Source organism: Notamacropus eugenii, chromosome 3 (assembly GCF_028372415.1).
Source record: "Notamacropus eugenii isolate mMacEug1 chromosome 3, mMacEug1.pri_v2, whole genome shotgun sequence".
NCBI classification, from domain to species: Eukaryota; Metazoa; Chordata; class Mammalia; order Diprotodontia; family Macropodidae; genus Notamacropus; species Notamacropus eugenii.
The window spans coordinates 453,440,133-453,456,533 of NC_092874.1; the positions used below are offsets into that span (position 1 = coordinate 453,440,133).

At 37.1% G+C, this 16,401-nt stretch overlaps 1 protein-coding gene across 3 annotated transcripts in view; it reads left to right on the forward strand.

Annotated features, from left to right (window-relative positions):
• MDFIC2 (MyoD family inhibitor domain containing 2) overlaps positions 1–13,328 on the forward strand; it is a 158,384-nt gene extending 145,056 nt beyond the window's left edge. For 2 of the 3 annotated variants that reach the window (XM_072598689.1, XM_072598688.1), the window contains one exon: positions 11,251–13,328. In XM_072598689.1, coding sequence (XP_072454790.1) covers positions 11,251–11,510 — 260 coding nt within the window. In that variant the 3' untranslated portion in view covers positions 11,511–13,328. Of the gene's footprint in view, positions 1–9,599; positions 9,770–11,250 lie in introns of all 3 variants that reach the window. The other variant, XR_011964732.1, reaches the window with a different exon arrangement.
• Positions 13,329–16,401: the final 3,073 nt, after the last annotated feature.

The following is a 16,401-nucleotide window of genomic DNA, read 5'->3' on the forward strand; positions in this document are numbered from 1 at the left end:
TCCTCCCAAGACCCCTCAAAAGACCTTTAAAAAGTGACCTAAAACAAATTCTGGAATGGCAGAACCCACAAAAGGATGGGGTGAAACAATTTTCCAGCCCAAGACAACTTAGAAGTTCATCAAGAAAAGTCTGTCACACTGAGATGAGAGTGAAACTCTCAGTCTAGCACAGGTCATACCTGCACAGACCAGGCCCCATCAGACCAGGATCTGGTATTGGGAGCCAATGGAGTTCTCAGTCCACAAATGGTAAGGGGAACAAACAACTGGTCAGAAAGCAATTCAAGGGATCTCTTTGCTGGTACTGGGGGCTGGACTCTGTTATTTTGCCCATACTTGGATCAGGGTCAGAGTCCTGGGTCCCAGTCCCAGGATAAGGAGGAGCACTAGCAACACTAGGGCTTGTGGCCACAGTGGAATAGACACCCCTGTCACAGCCCCAGGACAACAAATAGTGCTTGTGGTCACTCACAGACTAGAGCATAGGTAAGGAGAGTAGTAAACATAACTCTCCTTAGATCACACCACCTTGGAATAACTGAAAACCTACAGGTCTCTAGAAGTATCTCTGAAAACAAGTGCAGAAGCTTGGGGTAGTGAACACTCCACCACAGAAGCAGAGCCACTTTAGCAAAGAATTAAAAGTCAACAAATGGGCCAGAAAATGAGCAAACAACAGAAAAATTCTGACCATAGTATGTTACTATGGTAACAAGGAAGATCAAAACACACACTGAAAAGAAGACAGCAAAGTCAAAACTCCTACATCCAAAGCCTCAAAGTAAAATCTGAATTGGTCTCAGGCTATGAAAGAGCTCAGAAAAGATTTTTAAAATCTAGTAAGAGAGGTGGATGAAAAGTTGGGAAGAAATATGAAAGTGATGCAAGAAAATCATGAAAAAATAGTCAACAGCTTGACACAAAAAAGTATTGTAGAAAATAACACTTTAAAAAACAGGATAGGGTAAATGATAAAAGAAGTACAAAAATCCAGTGAGAGAAGAATGCTTTGAAAAGTAGAACTGGCCAATGGAAAAAGATATAAAAGATATACAAAAATCACTGAAGAGAAGAACTCCTTAAAAATTAGAATTGAGAAAGTGAAAGCTAATGATTTATGAGACATCGAAAAACAATCAAACAAAATCAGAAGAATGAAACAATAGAAAATAAGGTGAAATATCTCAATGGAAATAAAACGGACCTGGAAAATGGATCCAGGAGAGATCATTTTAAAATTATTGGACTTCCTGAAAGTTATAATCAAAAAAAAAAGCTCCTAGATATCATCTTTCAAGAAATTATTCAGGAAAACTGTACTGATATTATAGAACCAGAGGGTAAAATAAAAATTGAAAGAATCCACTGGTCTCAAAATGAAAAGTCCCAGGAATATTATAGTCAAATTCCAGAGCTCCCAGGTCAAGGAGAAAAATATTGCGAGCAGCCAGAAAGAAACAATTCAAGCATCATGGAACCACAGTTAGGATAACACAAGATTTAGCAGCTATTACATTAAAAAACTGGAGGTCTTGGAATATGATATTCCAGAGTACAAAGGAGCTAGAATCAAAACCAAGAATCACCTACCCACCAAAACTGAGTATAATCCTTCAATGGGGAATGGATATTCAATGAAATAGAGGACTTTCAAGCATTCCTGATGAAAAGATCAGAGCTGAATAGAAAGTTTGATTTTCAAATACAAGACTCAGGAGGAGCATAAAAGGGTAAAAAAGGAAAGGGAAGTCGTAAAGGATTTAATAAAGTTGAACTGTTCACATTTTTATAAGGGAAGATGATACTTGTAACTCATAAGAACTTTCTTATTAATAGGACAGTTAGAAGGAGTATATACAGACAGAGGGCACAGATGTGACTTGTATAGGATGGAATGATATCTAAAAAAATAAAATTTGAGAGTGAGGAAAAGGAATGCACTGGGAGAAGAAGAAAGGGAGAGGAGGAATGAGGTAACTTATCTCATATAAAAGAGGCAAGAAAGAGCTTTTTCAGTGGAGAGGAAGATTAGGGAGGTGGTAGGAAATGCTAGAGCCTTACTATCATTACAATTGGCTCCAAGAGGAAAAAACATCTACACTCATTTGGACATAGAAATCTATCTTACCCTATAGGAAAGTAGGAGAAGGGAATAAGAGAAAGGAGGGGTGTTCATAGAAAGGAGGGTGGATTGGGGAGGCAGTAGTCAGAAGCAAAACACTTTTGAGGAAGGGAGAGATAAAAGGAGACAGAATAGATAAATGGAGGAAATAGAATGGAGGAAAATACAGTTAGTGATAAAAAAATTTTGAAGCAAGTTTCTCTGATAAAGGCCTCATCTCTCACATATCTCATATATATACATATATGTGTATATATATGTGTGTGTGTGTGTGCTCGTGTATATATAGACATATATAAATATATTTGACTCATTTCTGTGTATATATGTATGTATACACACAGAAATAAGTCAAATATATAAAAATAAGTCATTCCCCAACTGACAAATGATAAAAAAATATGAAGTCAGTTATCAGATGAAATAATCAAAGCAATCAATAGCCATATGAGAAAATGCTCTAAATTACTAGTGATTGAAGAAATGCAAATTAAAACAATACTGAGGCACTACCTCACACCTACTAGATTGGCTGATAAGATAGAAAAGAATGACAAATATTGTAGGGGATGAGGGGAAATTGAGACATCAATACACTGTTTGTGGAATTGTGAGCTGATTCAACCATTATGTGGAGCAATTTGGAACTATGTCCAAATACTTATAGCGTCTCTTTTCTGGTGGCAAAGGATTGGAAATGGATAAGATTTCCATCAACTGGGGAAAGGCTGAACAATTTGTGGTATTTGATTGTGATGGAATACTACAGTGACATAAGAAATGGGAAGCTGGATGTTCTTAGAGAAACCTAGAAAGAGTTACATCTGCTGATGCAAAGTGAAATGAGCAGAATCAGGAGAAGATTGTACACAGAAATAGCAATATTGTGAGATGATCAGCTGTGAATGATCTAGCTGTTATTAGCAATATAATAATCCTAGTCAACTCTGAAGGACTTAGGATGAAAAATGCTATGCATCATTAGAGAAAGAACTTTGGAGTCTGAATGCAGATTGAAGCACATTTTTTACTTTATTTTACTTGAGTTTTTATTTTGGTCTCTGCTTTCTTTTGGAACATGCTAATAAAAAAATGTATTTTGCATTACTATACATGTATAACCTATATCAAATTACCTGCTTTCTTAATGAGAGGGGGTAAAGAGGGAGAGAATTTGGAACTCAATTTTAAAAACAAATGTTAAAAATTATTTTATGTATAACTGGAGAAAATAAAATACTAAATTTAAAAAAATATTTATTCATTCACCCTGTAGACTATTACTTCCTTGCAGACGATGGCAGAGCCAACCTTGGGTCCACTCAGTTTTATCTGAGTAGGGGGGATAAAACCTCTCTAACCTTCCATTTTGCAACTGATAGTACTTTTGGACAGATCATTTCATCTTCCTAGGTCTCAATTTCTCCATTTGCAAAATGAGGTGCTTGAACTAGATGGCTCCTGTGGTCCCTTCCAATTCCAAGGTTTTCTTTCTATGATCATATAGTCCATGAGAGCATCAGCATAAATTCCAAGAGTCTGCATCCATTCTGATTCACCCAGAAGGTCAATCTGCAGAAAATCACCAATGCTATTGGGCTCTTTTCAGTAAAAAAGGACATTCTTGCTTTTTTCTTCATTTATTCACTTTACTAGCACAAATCTACTTGAATGGAAAACATTGGTCATTCTTAGAAAATTCTATATAAAAAGTACATTATATCTCAGTTCTAATCATGGGGTATATATGTGGGGGGAGAGACAGAGAGACAAAACAGAGATAGAGAGAGAGAGAGTGAGTGAGAGAGAAAACAGGAGAGAAAGGAGGAGTGAGGGAAGGAGGAAGAAAAGAAAGGGAAAGAGATCACAAAAATACAGAAGAGAATGCCTCCCAGGTAATTCTAAATCATTACTGGATTTTTTTTTTCTTCTTTCACCAATTCAATTTAACAAAGACTCATTAAGTACATAAGTGGCAGGCATTGTCCAAGGTGCTGGGGATATAAATATAAAAATGAACCAGTCCCTGCCCTCAAAGAGCTTATATTCTACTGGAAAGATACAGCACGTATACAAGAAAGTGAATAAAAAGGATACACAAAGAACTTTCAAGAGATAATAACTGGAAAAATTAGAAAAGCCTACATATAGGCAGTGGTACTTGAACTACTTTTTTGAGAAAAATGAAGCTCGGTACCCTGCTCCCTTCTAACACAGTGAAGTGATTGCCTGTGTTATTAACAGGATGTTAACAGATGTTATCAAATGACTGGGATACATGTCCCAGAATCAAAAGTTCCTGGTGAGAATTTCAATAACAAAACATTTCACTGGATTGTCCCCAGGCTACTTGGAACTTGTCATGTGGGATCAGGCTAACAATCCTTGAGTTAAAGACTCCCAAAGTACAGATCAACACAATAAGCCCTAATGCTACCAAGGAACCATTGTGATCTATTGTATTGATGATCCCAAAATAATGAGAATGTCTCCAAGCCAGTTAGAAGCACCAGAGTCCTTGCATTCCCAATGAAGGGCTATAGTAATTGCTCCATTAAAATGGTAACTGGTACACAGGAGCTTCGTGCAACATAAATAACAGGCTTCTCATTGTTAAAAATAGCCAAGGAAATTAATAAGGCTAATTGAATGAGGTTGCTTTCGTTAAGATCTGGACAGGAGCCAACCCGACCCAGGAAATGCAAGTTTATGACTGACCTGTCAGCTAATTGTCCATCTTTTACTCACCCCATTGTGACAAGACATCAAGCAAAGAGGTTTTTTTTTTGTACTGTGCAAGGGGATAAAATACGCAGAATAAGGCACCAAGGAAGGAAGAGCAAAGCACTCTCAACATCCTAAATCCTAAAAAACAGCAATCAAGAAATTTGAGAGTTTCAGAGTCACTTCATTAATGGAGGATTTGGTGGCTGCAATTAATTTAATAATGTAGGCATTGAGAAATGGGGGAGGGGGTCATTGTTCTTACTGAGATAAATACAGTCAAGTCTTTCCAGAATAGCAGGGGGAAACTGGAGGAGAATGGGGAAGCTGACATCCACTTTTATGCAGTTTGTGGTTAATTTATTTTCAAATGTATAAATGCGTGCATCGGAATGGATGCTTAATTGCTAATATCTATTATTTATATACATTGCCCCACTTAAAACAGGATGAAAAAGCCTCACCCATGCAGATTTTGTAAAATGTGCTGCATCCATTAGCACAGTTCATGGTGTGTGCCCTGATGGGAATTTAACAGTCTCTCCACCGAACATCAGAGTCTATGTGCTACAACATCACTTTGTTGTTAAAATGTTGCGCTTTTTGTGTGGTCCTCTCCAGAATAATGAGAACTATCTCTCTGCATTCTGGGTCCTGGATTATCTATCTCTCTTCTGACTGCTAGGGCATCCCTGGGGTTAACGAATGGAGGGATATACTTGTTATTAGAAAACAGATTGTGTATGTACATGTGTGTGTGCATGTGTGTGTGTATTTAAAGCCTGAGAAGATGCCTAATGGATGTGTAATTTTGAATTTGATACATGCTATCTAGGTGGAGGGGAAAATCATAAATATAAGGTACCTAAAAAGAATAGTCTTAATTACACCATGGCCTACTGGATAAAATGATTACATTTTCTACCCTGTAAATTTCATACAATTAAATGCAGCCGTGTCACCTTATAAAATGTTTCAATTTTATAATTATTTCAGTTCATTTACTCAGAAAAAAATAAAAGCACAAATTTACTCAGGATCACCCAAATCCAGTCATTCTAATTCTACAGAACTGACTTAAAAGTTAGTTGTGCTTGTCTGAACTTAAATAGCTCTTGACATATTTAAATATGTATTACAATTGAAAACATTGGAGATGATACATTGGTTACAGAAAGACACTCAATCACACTTTATTTATTCATATTATATGCTAAAGAACTTTTAAAAAAAAAGAGAAGTCCTTACTGCTGTGTAAGGGGTGGGATAAGTATTTTATTCTTTGACATTGGAAACTGTAGGTTCCCAGGTTGAACGTGAATACCATAAAGCTACCCGGTGAAATTCATCAACTGTCCTGGTATTTCCACACAATAATACATGAACATATTATGGCACATGATGGAGAAATTAGGATTTTATACCCTCCCCCAATATCCTCCCACCCAACAGGGTTTTCTTGGAGTCTTGTTTTTCCCCACCTTGCATCCCATCTCCAATGGTGTCAACATATTATAAGGGAGAACTATGGTTAATAATGGGGGCTAACAAGCTTTCTCCCCCCAAAAAAACTTTCTTCCTGTTACCCACTGGATGTGGTATTAACAACGAGTAGCAGAAACAAGAAAAGACAGGAAACGTTGCACTGTAGACAGCACCTGGCTGTCTAAATTCATTGTTCTGGCTCACCTAAAGTCTACCATAGCAAAGCATCAAATAAAGAAGATGCTCCTGGTAACTGAGTGACCCTTCAACATATAGTGAGCTTTTAGTCAAGCCCAGCCCTGAATGCCTTAAAGTTTATTACAAGATCTCATTGAAAGTTGACCCAAAAAGAGGGGTCAGAAATTAAACACAAAGATAAAAGATAGAGAAAGAGATGGAATGAGATAGGTTATGGGGGACACCAGTGAGAACCCCAACAGGATTCGTCGAAAGTTTCCCGGGGACCCCAGCCCCTTTCAGGTTTAGTTCCACAGTCAAAATCCATGCTAAGATTTCTTCTCTCTTTATCTTTTTCTTCCCAGTAAATTTTTCATGCACCCATAACTGCATATCATCCTGTACCTGGAACAAAAAGAACTCCTTTGATTTTCCTTCCGTTGATCTTAAATTGTTTGCCCTAAAAAGGAGAAGGGCATATAATAGAATGCATCATGTGAGATGCTTTCATAGAAAGAGTGTTGGATGTAGAAATAGAACACTTGAGTAGACATCTGTTCTGTCCCACCCCTTAGTTCCCATAATTACTTGATCATAGTACCTAGTATCTCTGGAAATCAGTTTCCTCATCTGTAAAATGAGGGACTTGTATTGAATGATCTATAATGTTCATTTTAGGTATAAATCCAATTAAAAACCTGTACAGTGTTTGAGTGAAGCCAAATGTTTATGATTCTTAAAAAAAAAAAAAAAGATGAAGAAAGAAATATACATTAGAAAATAGCAAGGCTTCAGTTGTTCAAGGTCATACTAGATGTAAGGTCTGTGGCTTCTTTGGAATGAACCCAGGAAGAAACAGAAACATGTCCTTGACCAATATGGGGAAAGAGGCAGGGATGATGGGAGTGGATTCCAGTCATGTGTTTGTTCTTTATTAAACATTAAAGTCCCATGAAAAAGTGTGGCAAGAGGAAAGAAAATATCCTTGCTCTCAGGAAGCAAAACTCCATTTCTCTTTCCAACAAGTTGCAAAACTTCCTCTGAACTGCTTATTTTACTTTTGTGCAAACAAAAACAGGCCATATGCAAAATGGTTTCCTCTGCTTGTGTAGAATTCCTTAATACTTCTTTTGAGAGAGCAAAGACTGGAATATATTTTTAAGTTAGGGGAGAAATCTGTTTTCAATTCATTAATGCCGCCATGTTTACCCTGGGCAAGAGTAGCCACTTTTTATGACCAAATTAAAAAAAAAAAAGACTAACTTAGAAACTGAGAAAACAAGCTCTATTCTCAAGAGCAAAATAGGGGTGTGGGGGGACCTAATGATAATTCTGCCAAGGGATACAAAAAAAATAACATTTCAAATAAAGTTTGCCATGTGTCCTGGAAACCAAGGCCTGAGAAGGCGGCCAACTCCAGACAGTTTGGCAAAAGCAGTCTCATCATCAACACTGAAAGGCACGGAGTCCCCAAACCCTGGGTTCCAATCCCAGTTTGGTCACTTCCTACCTTGTTGCCCTGGGCAAAACACTTCATTTCTCTCTACTCCAGCTTCTTTCCCTGACAAATGAGTGACTAGACCTCTTCCAAGTTCCCTTCCAGGTAGAAATCTTTTTTCTTATGTTTTTAAATGTGTATTAATTATAGCTTATAATAACAAGTAGCATTTGTATAACACCTTCAAGTATGAGTGTATTGCACATATATGTGCATGTGTGCACACATGCATGTATTTTAATCATTTATAATATGTAGCATTTGTATAACACTTTCAGACATATATGATATATGTATTTATAATAATTTATAATAATAGCATTTGTGTAACACTTTCAGGCACATGTGTATATGTACATGTATACTGGTATGTGTATGAATACATATTTGTAGGCATAAATGTACTTATATATGTGTGTTGACACATATATGACTGAAACTGTTATACAAATGCTACTTATTAAAAGCTATTGCTGTTATATCATTGTAATATATTCTAAGAATAATATATTGTTGTAATATGCATATATGTATGTAAATATATGTATATATATCATGTATGTGTGTGTGTCCTCTTCACAACAATCCTGGGAGATCAGTGCTTTTATTATTCCCGTATTACAAATGATGAAATTCAGATAGAGACAGAATGAGTGATTTGTCCAAGGTCACAAGGGCAGGAAGTTACCATAAAGTACATTAATTAAGCACTAAGTGCTTTAAAACTATTATCTCCTTTAATCTTCTCAACAATTCTGGTAGGTAAGTACTATTATTATCCACATTTTACAACCGAAGAAACTGAGACAAAAGTTGAATGACTTACCCAGAGTCACATAGCTAGTAAGTATCTGAGGTAGGATTTGAATTCTGGTCTTCCTAACTCCCAGCATTCTGTACACCGGACCAACAGCAGTAGTGTAAAGGTAAGTGGCTTGCTTAGCGTCACATATCTAATATGTGCCTGAAGATAGAATTCAGTTTTTCCTAACTTCAAGCCCAGCGTTCTATCCACTGCACCAACCAGCCAGTAGTAAGTGTCTGAGGCCATGCACTCATCAGGTCTTCCTGACTCCAGATGTCCAGCATGCTGTCCACTCGAACACCTCTTAAAGGAAGGGAAAGCCCAAGTGATATTCAAATTTTGACATCTTTAAATAGATATTACAATGGATAACATGAGGGATAATGCATTGGCCACAGAAAGACAGTCACATTTTACTTATTCTTACCATCCATTAAAGAATTATTTTTAAAGAAAAGAACTAGTTCCCCCCACCCCCTAGCACTGAGATGAATTATGCCACCCCCTCAACAATACATACACATGTACTTGTCCAAATATGTATATGTAATATGCATTACACATGTATTATGCACGTTTTCAGTCAAGGGCTTACAGTGGGTCCCATTTAAGTGGTACTAAGGCAAACCTGGGTCTGCCCTCCGGGACTACGGTTCCATTTCTCCCAAGGGCAGAGCAGAGATTTCATTTCCAATTCTGTGCCTGCTAGGTGCTGCTGCTGCTGCTGCTGCTGCAATCTCCTAGTCACTGATGCATTAAGGGCTTTTTTTTTCTCATGTATCTAACAGCCAACACTCCCCTCTTCTGAAATGCAGAGACCTGCTGGAATGTATGCAGCCTGCTAGCATGCTTCTATATGTTTGTGGATGGTTTTCTGGTTATTTATGGGAGATTGGCGAACAGTCCATATGCCAGGAGCTGGCACGAGTGAATCAAAACCAACCAAAACTGGCAAAAGGCAAGTGCCGTTCTCCGAGACGGGCAGCGTTAGGGGCGCACGGCTGCCTCTACTATAAATATTGAATAATTGCCCCAGCACCTGCAGCCTTATGTGACAATTATACTCGTCAGGAGGAGTCAGAGGGGAGTTCTTACTGCCATCTCATTAAAAGGAAAAAAATACATACCAATATTCACAGCTCACAGTGCAGCTTTACAGAATGCTTTAAAAGGAGCGGGGCAGAGGGAAGGCTTTCCTTTTAAAAAAAAAAAAACGATATTTCTTCTATTTGGGGAGAGTTTCCATATTTTTCTTTCTCTTAAAAATTTAACAAGCCTATGAACCACAAAGAAAAAATAACTTTAAAAAAGTTGTTAGAGGCAAGTGATTTGAGGGTACCAGGGAGTTCAGAGGGGAGCCTATGTCTCACTGGGGCAAATTTTTCTGTCTCATGGTCAGGTTACTGTTTGTTGAGTCCTATAACGGCTGGTTATGAACATTTTATTGAATAAAACTTCTTATGAAAATTAAATTTTAAACAGATGATCAGTCCATCTGGGAAAGGGGGGGAAGGAGGTTAGGATGTTTTCTCCATGTCAACGTGGACCATCTCTTCCAACCAGCAATGATCTTCAGACGTAGCATTTCAGTTAATTAGATACCCTACTCTGACTCCTATTCACTCACTTGTCAGTTACACAAAACCAGCAAGGTTTTAGGAATTTTATTTTTTTCCTACCTGAAAAATGAAAAGTTATTTTAACAACAGGATTGCCAAATTTCTAGCATATTCCTCAATGAAAAATAAAATATATTCAGCGGGAAGTTTTTGCAGCTGTTTGGCTGGAATTCCCAATTACCAGAAGTGCCCTTGGAGATCTTTTTGGATTTTTACAGGCCCACATAATGAATTCTTAAGCCAATTTTCTTAAAGTGAACTTTTCTTTAAATACATTAGCATGTGTCTTATCTAAGCACCTCTATGGTGAGTATCTATGCTAAAGGAGGAGCATGAGAAGTGGAACTAATAAAATAAAAAACTTTACACCTATGGAGTGAGTGCCTTACAATGCACCAACAGCTTCCCCAAAAACAACCCTAGTAGGTATTAAAAGTGTTAGCATTCTTATTGTATACTTAAGACACAAGACTGGGATGCTAAATAGCATAAAAAAAACATATAAGCTGAGGTGTGTGTGTGTGTGTGTGTGTGTGTGTATGTGTGTGTCTGTTGGAGGAAGAGGAAACATGTAGAAAAAAGATCAGTAGTGAACACATAATAAATTAAACATATAAGTAGTCTGTGGTTACGTTTCTAAAAATTGAAAGAAAAATGTATTTGTGTCTGAAATATGGGTCATTCATTCAAAGTTGGATGTATTATTGTCAGTTACACTTTTTGTCAATTTCTATTTGACATCCACCATAAGGCTTTTCTTATAACTATGCTTCCTCCCATGTTTCTTATAAATCTTTTCCTTTTCCTTTTTTTTGGACAGATGAATGTGCCTCACTTATCCTCACCTGTCTGTTTTGCCAGTTTTTGGATTGTCTTCTAATGCTGCCTGATACTTGTGAAACTGTGTGCATCAATACGTGTTGCCCATCACATCGGTATCATCATGCCTCCGATGAGAATCACTCCAGAAATGACTGCAATTGCAGTTGTGATGTTGACTGCAGCCTGTTTGAATCTTGCCATGAGACAAGCGAATGCTTAGAGCTGGCCATGGAGATTTCAGAAATCTGTTACCGCTAACATAAGAAAGTACCAGATCCCCTTAAAAAAAAAACAAACAAAAAAAACTCTTTGATTTCCTAAAAATTTCCCATATGACCAGGATGTGAGGTCTATTTGTTATAAACATCTTAGACTCTGTATATCACATTATCTTACATTCATTTGGGAAGAATTTCATTCTGCACGAAAGATCCTTGTTCACAATTTCACAACTGCACGACACTGACAAATAAAATCTTTAATCATAGATGAAACACAAATCCAAAACAACCAACACAAAATGTTTTCACTGCATTCCTGCTTCCCAGCTGGCATACTAATCCCCTCTTTCTGTGACTACATTCACCAGCGTGCACCATGGATTCAACTCTATTCCCAAATTCAGGGCGAACTGGGGCACTCTTTTAGGACCGACATCCATACATTAGCTCCTCTTCTTAATAGACTCATACATAAACATCATGCTTTGTTGGTTACTATTAATAATGGATGATAGAACATCATTTTATAATTAAAAATTTATTTATACAATCCCTTAAAACTCACTTATATGTTCAGTTTAGGTAGAAAAGGGAATTAAATGATTAGGAACCATGTTACTGTAATCACAGCCGATGTCTCTGAAACATCTCTGGTGGATTTGGAGTCTGATATGCTTCGGCAGAGAGCTGTAATTCTAGACCATATTAATCTGTGTCTATGATTATGCCATAACAGGTTATGTCTATTTTTAATTTGTTACAGGAAGGTTCTCCTTAGTTCTAATGAGCATTAATGGGAACTGTGTGCATGTTTCAGGAGGAGAATGACCTCAGTTAACCAATTGCTTCTTTTCCTGATTTCTGTTCATAGGGTAAACAGGAGATGGCAAAAGAAACTACAGTTTTCCTAACTTGAATTTCTACAAGCACTAAAAAGATATAAAAATGCAACTTTCCATTCAGCATGGAGCTCTTAATGCAGCATGGCATTCAGATACTGTTTTTCCCCTCCTGATAAAGTTTGTCATTATTAATATTAATAAAATTTTTGACAACCACAACATACTTGTATAATAACAAAGGACACAACATGAAACAGAAAATTATTTCTAAACTCAAAGCAGGGAAAAGAAGACACACATTCTCCTTTGAAAATCTTTCTTGGTTATAGCTATTCTGGAATGTACCTTAATTTCAGGAGACTCCTTCTGTTGTCTTTAGGCAAACAATGCTCATAAATTTGTTCCTGTGATTTTCCATCTGTCCTGCCATTACTGCCCCTCTTCTCACCAGGAACCTCTTCCAGAGACCAGTCTCCAGAGAGTCTTCCTACAACCCAAATTCTCCATGTCCTTTCTCTCCCTCCCAGGGGAATTTTGATTCCCTATCCTGAGGTTGGGCTGTTCTGATTAGTGGGTTAGTCAATGAAAATTCACTTTTATTCACTATCTAGTTAGTCCCAAATCATGCTATACCATCCAGCCATCCACTAGGATACTAGGGCCTATTTAGCATGGGTACCTTACCAACTGCCCTGCCTACCCCTTCCAGTCATTCCCTTTTCCAACTCTCCCACTTCTTGGTCTTGTTCTAAAAATAGCAATCAAATATCCATTGCTACTGGACAGGATGCATCAATCTATAGCTCCATTCATAATATGCTTGCCTCTCCCTACTAAACTACTCCTTTATATATTTATGCCCCTTATTAGAATACAAGCTTCTTGAAAGTAGGAATTGTCTTTTTTTTCATATTGGCATCCTCATCTGTGTCTGGCACAGTCTGGCACAACTAATTAATAAACTATATTTCCCAACTGCCAACATTTTTACACAAACATCTTGAAACTATTAACTATTGGTCCCATCTTTCATTTTCTCAAAAAAATTTTGAAAAGACTGTTGTTTTCTTTTTTAAAGTATGACTAGCATCGGAAAGCTAAAGAACAATTCAGTTATATAAAATCATCTTTACCTAATTGGAGCCAATTTCCCAAATATTTGTGCAAAACCTTTCTTACTCATTTCAGATTGAGTTCAGGGGATAATATATTCAAAATTAGTGAGGACTTCAAACATTCAATTCTTTTATTTTAAAGATGAGGAAACAGTTCTAGAGAAGTGAAATGACTTACCCAAGGTAACACAGGCAATTAGAGGTAGAGGTCAGATCAGATCCTACTTCTGCCTACTCTTCACTCAGCTCTTTTTCCCTGGACAACAGGTGAGGTGGCTATTCTCTGTCAGTCCCCAAATCAGTTAGGACCAAGGTTCAAGCCAGACCTACCATGATATTTACACTCTTGGGGTCACTGTTTCCACTTAGAGACATTCAGACTCTATCTCAATTTATCCATAGAATAAGTGAAGGGTGGGGATGATCATAGAATTATTGCTTAGGCCTTGAAAGAGTCATCTAAGCTAACACCTTCATTTGACAGCTGGGAAAAGTGAGGCCAGGAATGCTTCAAAGATTAATGTTCAGTGAGTCTGGAAAGTATGGTAGGCTGGACCCGGTGGTCTCTATACTTTGTTATACATGCGCCCCCCCACCCCCAAAAGCAATGGCTTAAATAAAATACTGGGAGATTAAAAAATTGAAAAAGTTTGACTTTCCCCATTTTCTTTTTCAAAATGCAGCTATATTGCTGTGCAAGCTGCAAGATGACCCTCACTTTCCATAGTAAGATCAGCCATTGCACATTTTTAGAATTATCTGTGATACATGGGAACAAACCAGTTTTACATCATATGAAAATATTCTCTCCTTTGTAACCCATAACAACACAGCATCCATTTTGCAAACAGGAATGGCTCTTTCAGTTTAATCAGAACATCAGAGATCAATAGTAGGAAGGAACTCCAGAACCCATCTAGCACAAACACTTCAATAATTCAATAACCAATAGTCAATAAAATGCAAAAATGAAAGTGTCCGGCCTTTAAGAAGCTCAAAATCTAATGGGGAAAGACAATAAACAAAGTGGCAGGGGTAGGGGGATGAGACAAAGTATGGGGGTCTGAGGGACAAGTCAAATAAATCAATAATGAGCACAGCCAGAGAATCCAAAGAAGTCCAAGTCCAAAATCAGTTTGTAGATAAGGAAGCTGAGGCTCAGGGAGGATAAAGTCACACAGGTAGAAATCATTGGAGCAGAACTTGAACCCAGCTCCTCCGACTCCAAAGTTGATACTGTTGTTGTTACAGTTGTCTCCCCCCACCATATCATGATTCTTTCCACTGTACTAAGAGACACTCCTGGTAAACCCCAGGCAGATAGGAAAATTAAAAACTTAGAAACACATAAAGGGAACGGGAAAGATGTGGATGTGGTGGCCCATGAGATGAATTGTCAGAATCTGAGAGCAACACTGAAGTGTATTTTTTACAGCAATGGAATAGCTTGCTTCTGAATGTAACGAATGTGACAGTCATAAAGGAAGAGCTTTGCAGGGACACACAAACACATGCATGTGCACACACACACATACACACACATCCCAAAAGTAATTTGAAAATATGCAACCCTTTTAGAGAATCGGGAACTGCGACGTTCCCACAGCAATATAACCTCACAATCCCAATCTCATGGATTTGCTCCACGGGCTTTATAAAAACCTCTGCGTCTCTACAAAGCGACAAAATATGGAAAGCTGTAGCAAAATGTAGTTACATTTAACTCGTTATTGAAATTTCCCTACTGCCGAAGATGACAGGCCTACAAAACTAATTATCATCTCTGGACAATCTAAGCTAATTGAATGAAATTCTCTTTGGTATTTTCCAAGGGACTTAGAAAACACAGACAAGGAAACTGGGCAAATAGAAAACACCATGTGGGGCATATTTGAAATTGTTTTAAAGTAGAAATGCATGGATGGAAAATGTTGAAATGGGAATTTCATAAATAATCTTCCACTGCAAATTGGAACAAAATAAAACAATGTTAATGAGATAGTGTAACTTGAGGAACATCACAGATGCATTGGTCAAATGTCAGTTCCCTCTCTAGGATACATAAAATTTTAAACACTGGTAAATTGTCAAAGAATATGTTCACTTAGTTTGGGAAATGTAACTGTTCATTTAATTGGCTTATTCAGCTTATTTAGGGGGCTCGGTGAATTAAGGAGTCTCAGTCCTCAGAAGTAGGAGCTCAAAAAGCAAATACAGTTATGAGCTATACATCTGTGAGTGAAATACTTCACTTTTCTGAACTTTAATTTCCACATCTGTAAAATGGACATATTAATTCCCCTAGTATTTACCTGAATTCATTGGTGTGAGAATCAAAAGAGATAATTTATATAAAAAGTGTCCTGCAAATCTTCAAGTTTATGATAATATGTATAGTCATTTGTATTTTAAGACCAGATAGAATCCTTGTAGGAACACATGAAATCACTGGTTTTTGTTTTGAAAAAGCAAAATGAACTAGGATAGTAGATCTACCTTCAAAAGATGGAAATTCATGAAAGGTAAAAATTATTTCATTTCTCTTTATGTGCCTCAAAGCCTGGCATGATTTCTGACCCATATGTAGTAAAAAACAAAGGTTTATTGGATGTCATATATTTGTGTGCACACATATATACATACAAACACACATATATGTACATATAAATAATGTATATGCATATATGAATAAAGTGTATGTGTGTATATCCACATCTATCTTTCCATCTAACCTACAACACATAGGGTCTCTTAAAGCCCAAATGTGATTTCTTCCTTGAATCATTCCCTCTCTTATTTCTCTATGTATCTATAGCCTCTGTTAGCAGTCTCTGAAAACTTTCAATTTTCATCAAGGAGACACCCTCAAGCATATACCATTATCATAAAAATGTTTTTTAAAGTACACACAAGGGTCAGTAGTTGCTACTGTCTTCAATCACTTTTATTTCTGCTAATAACAATATTTTCC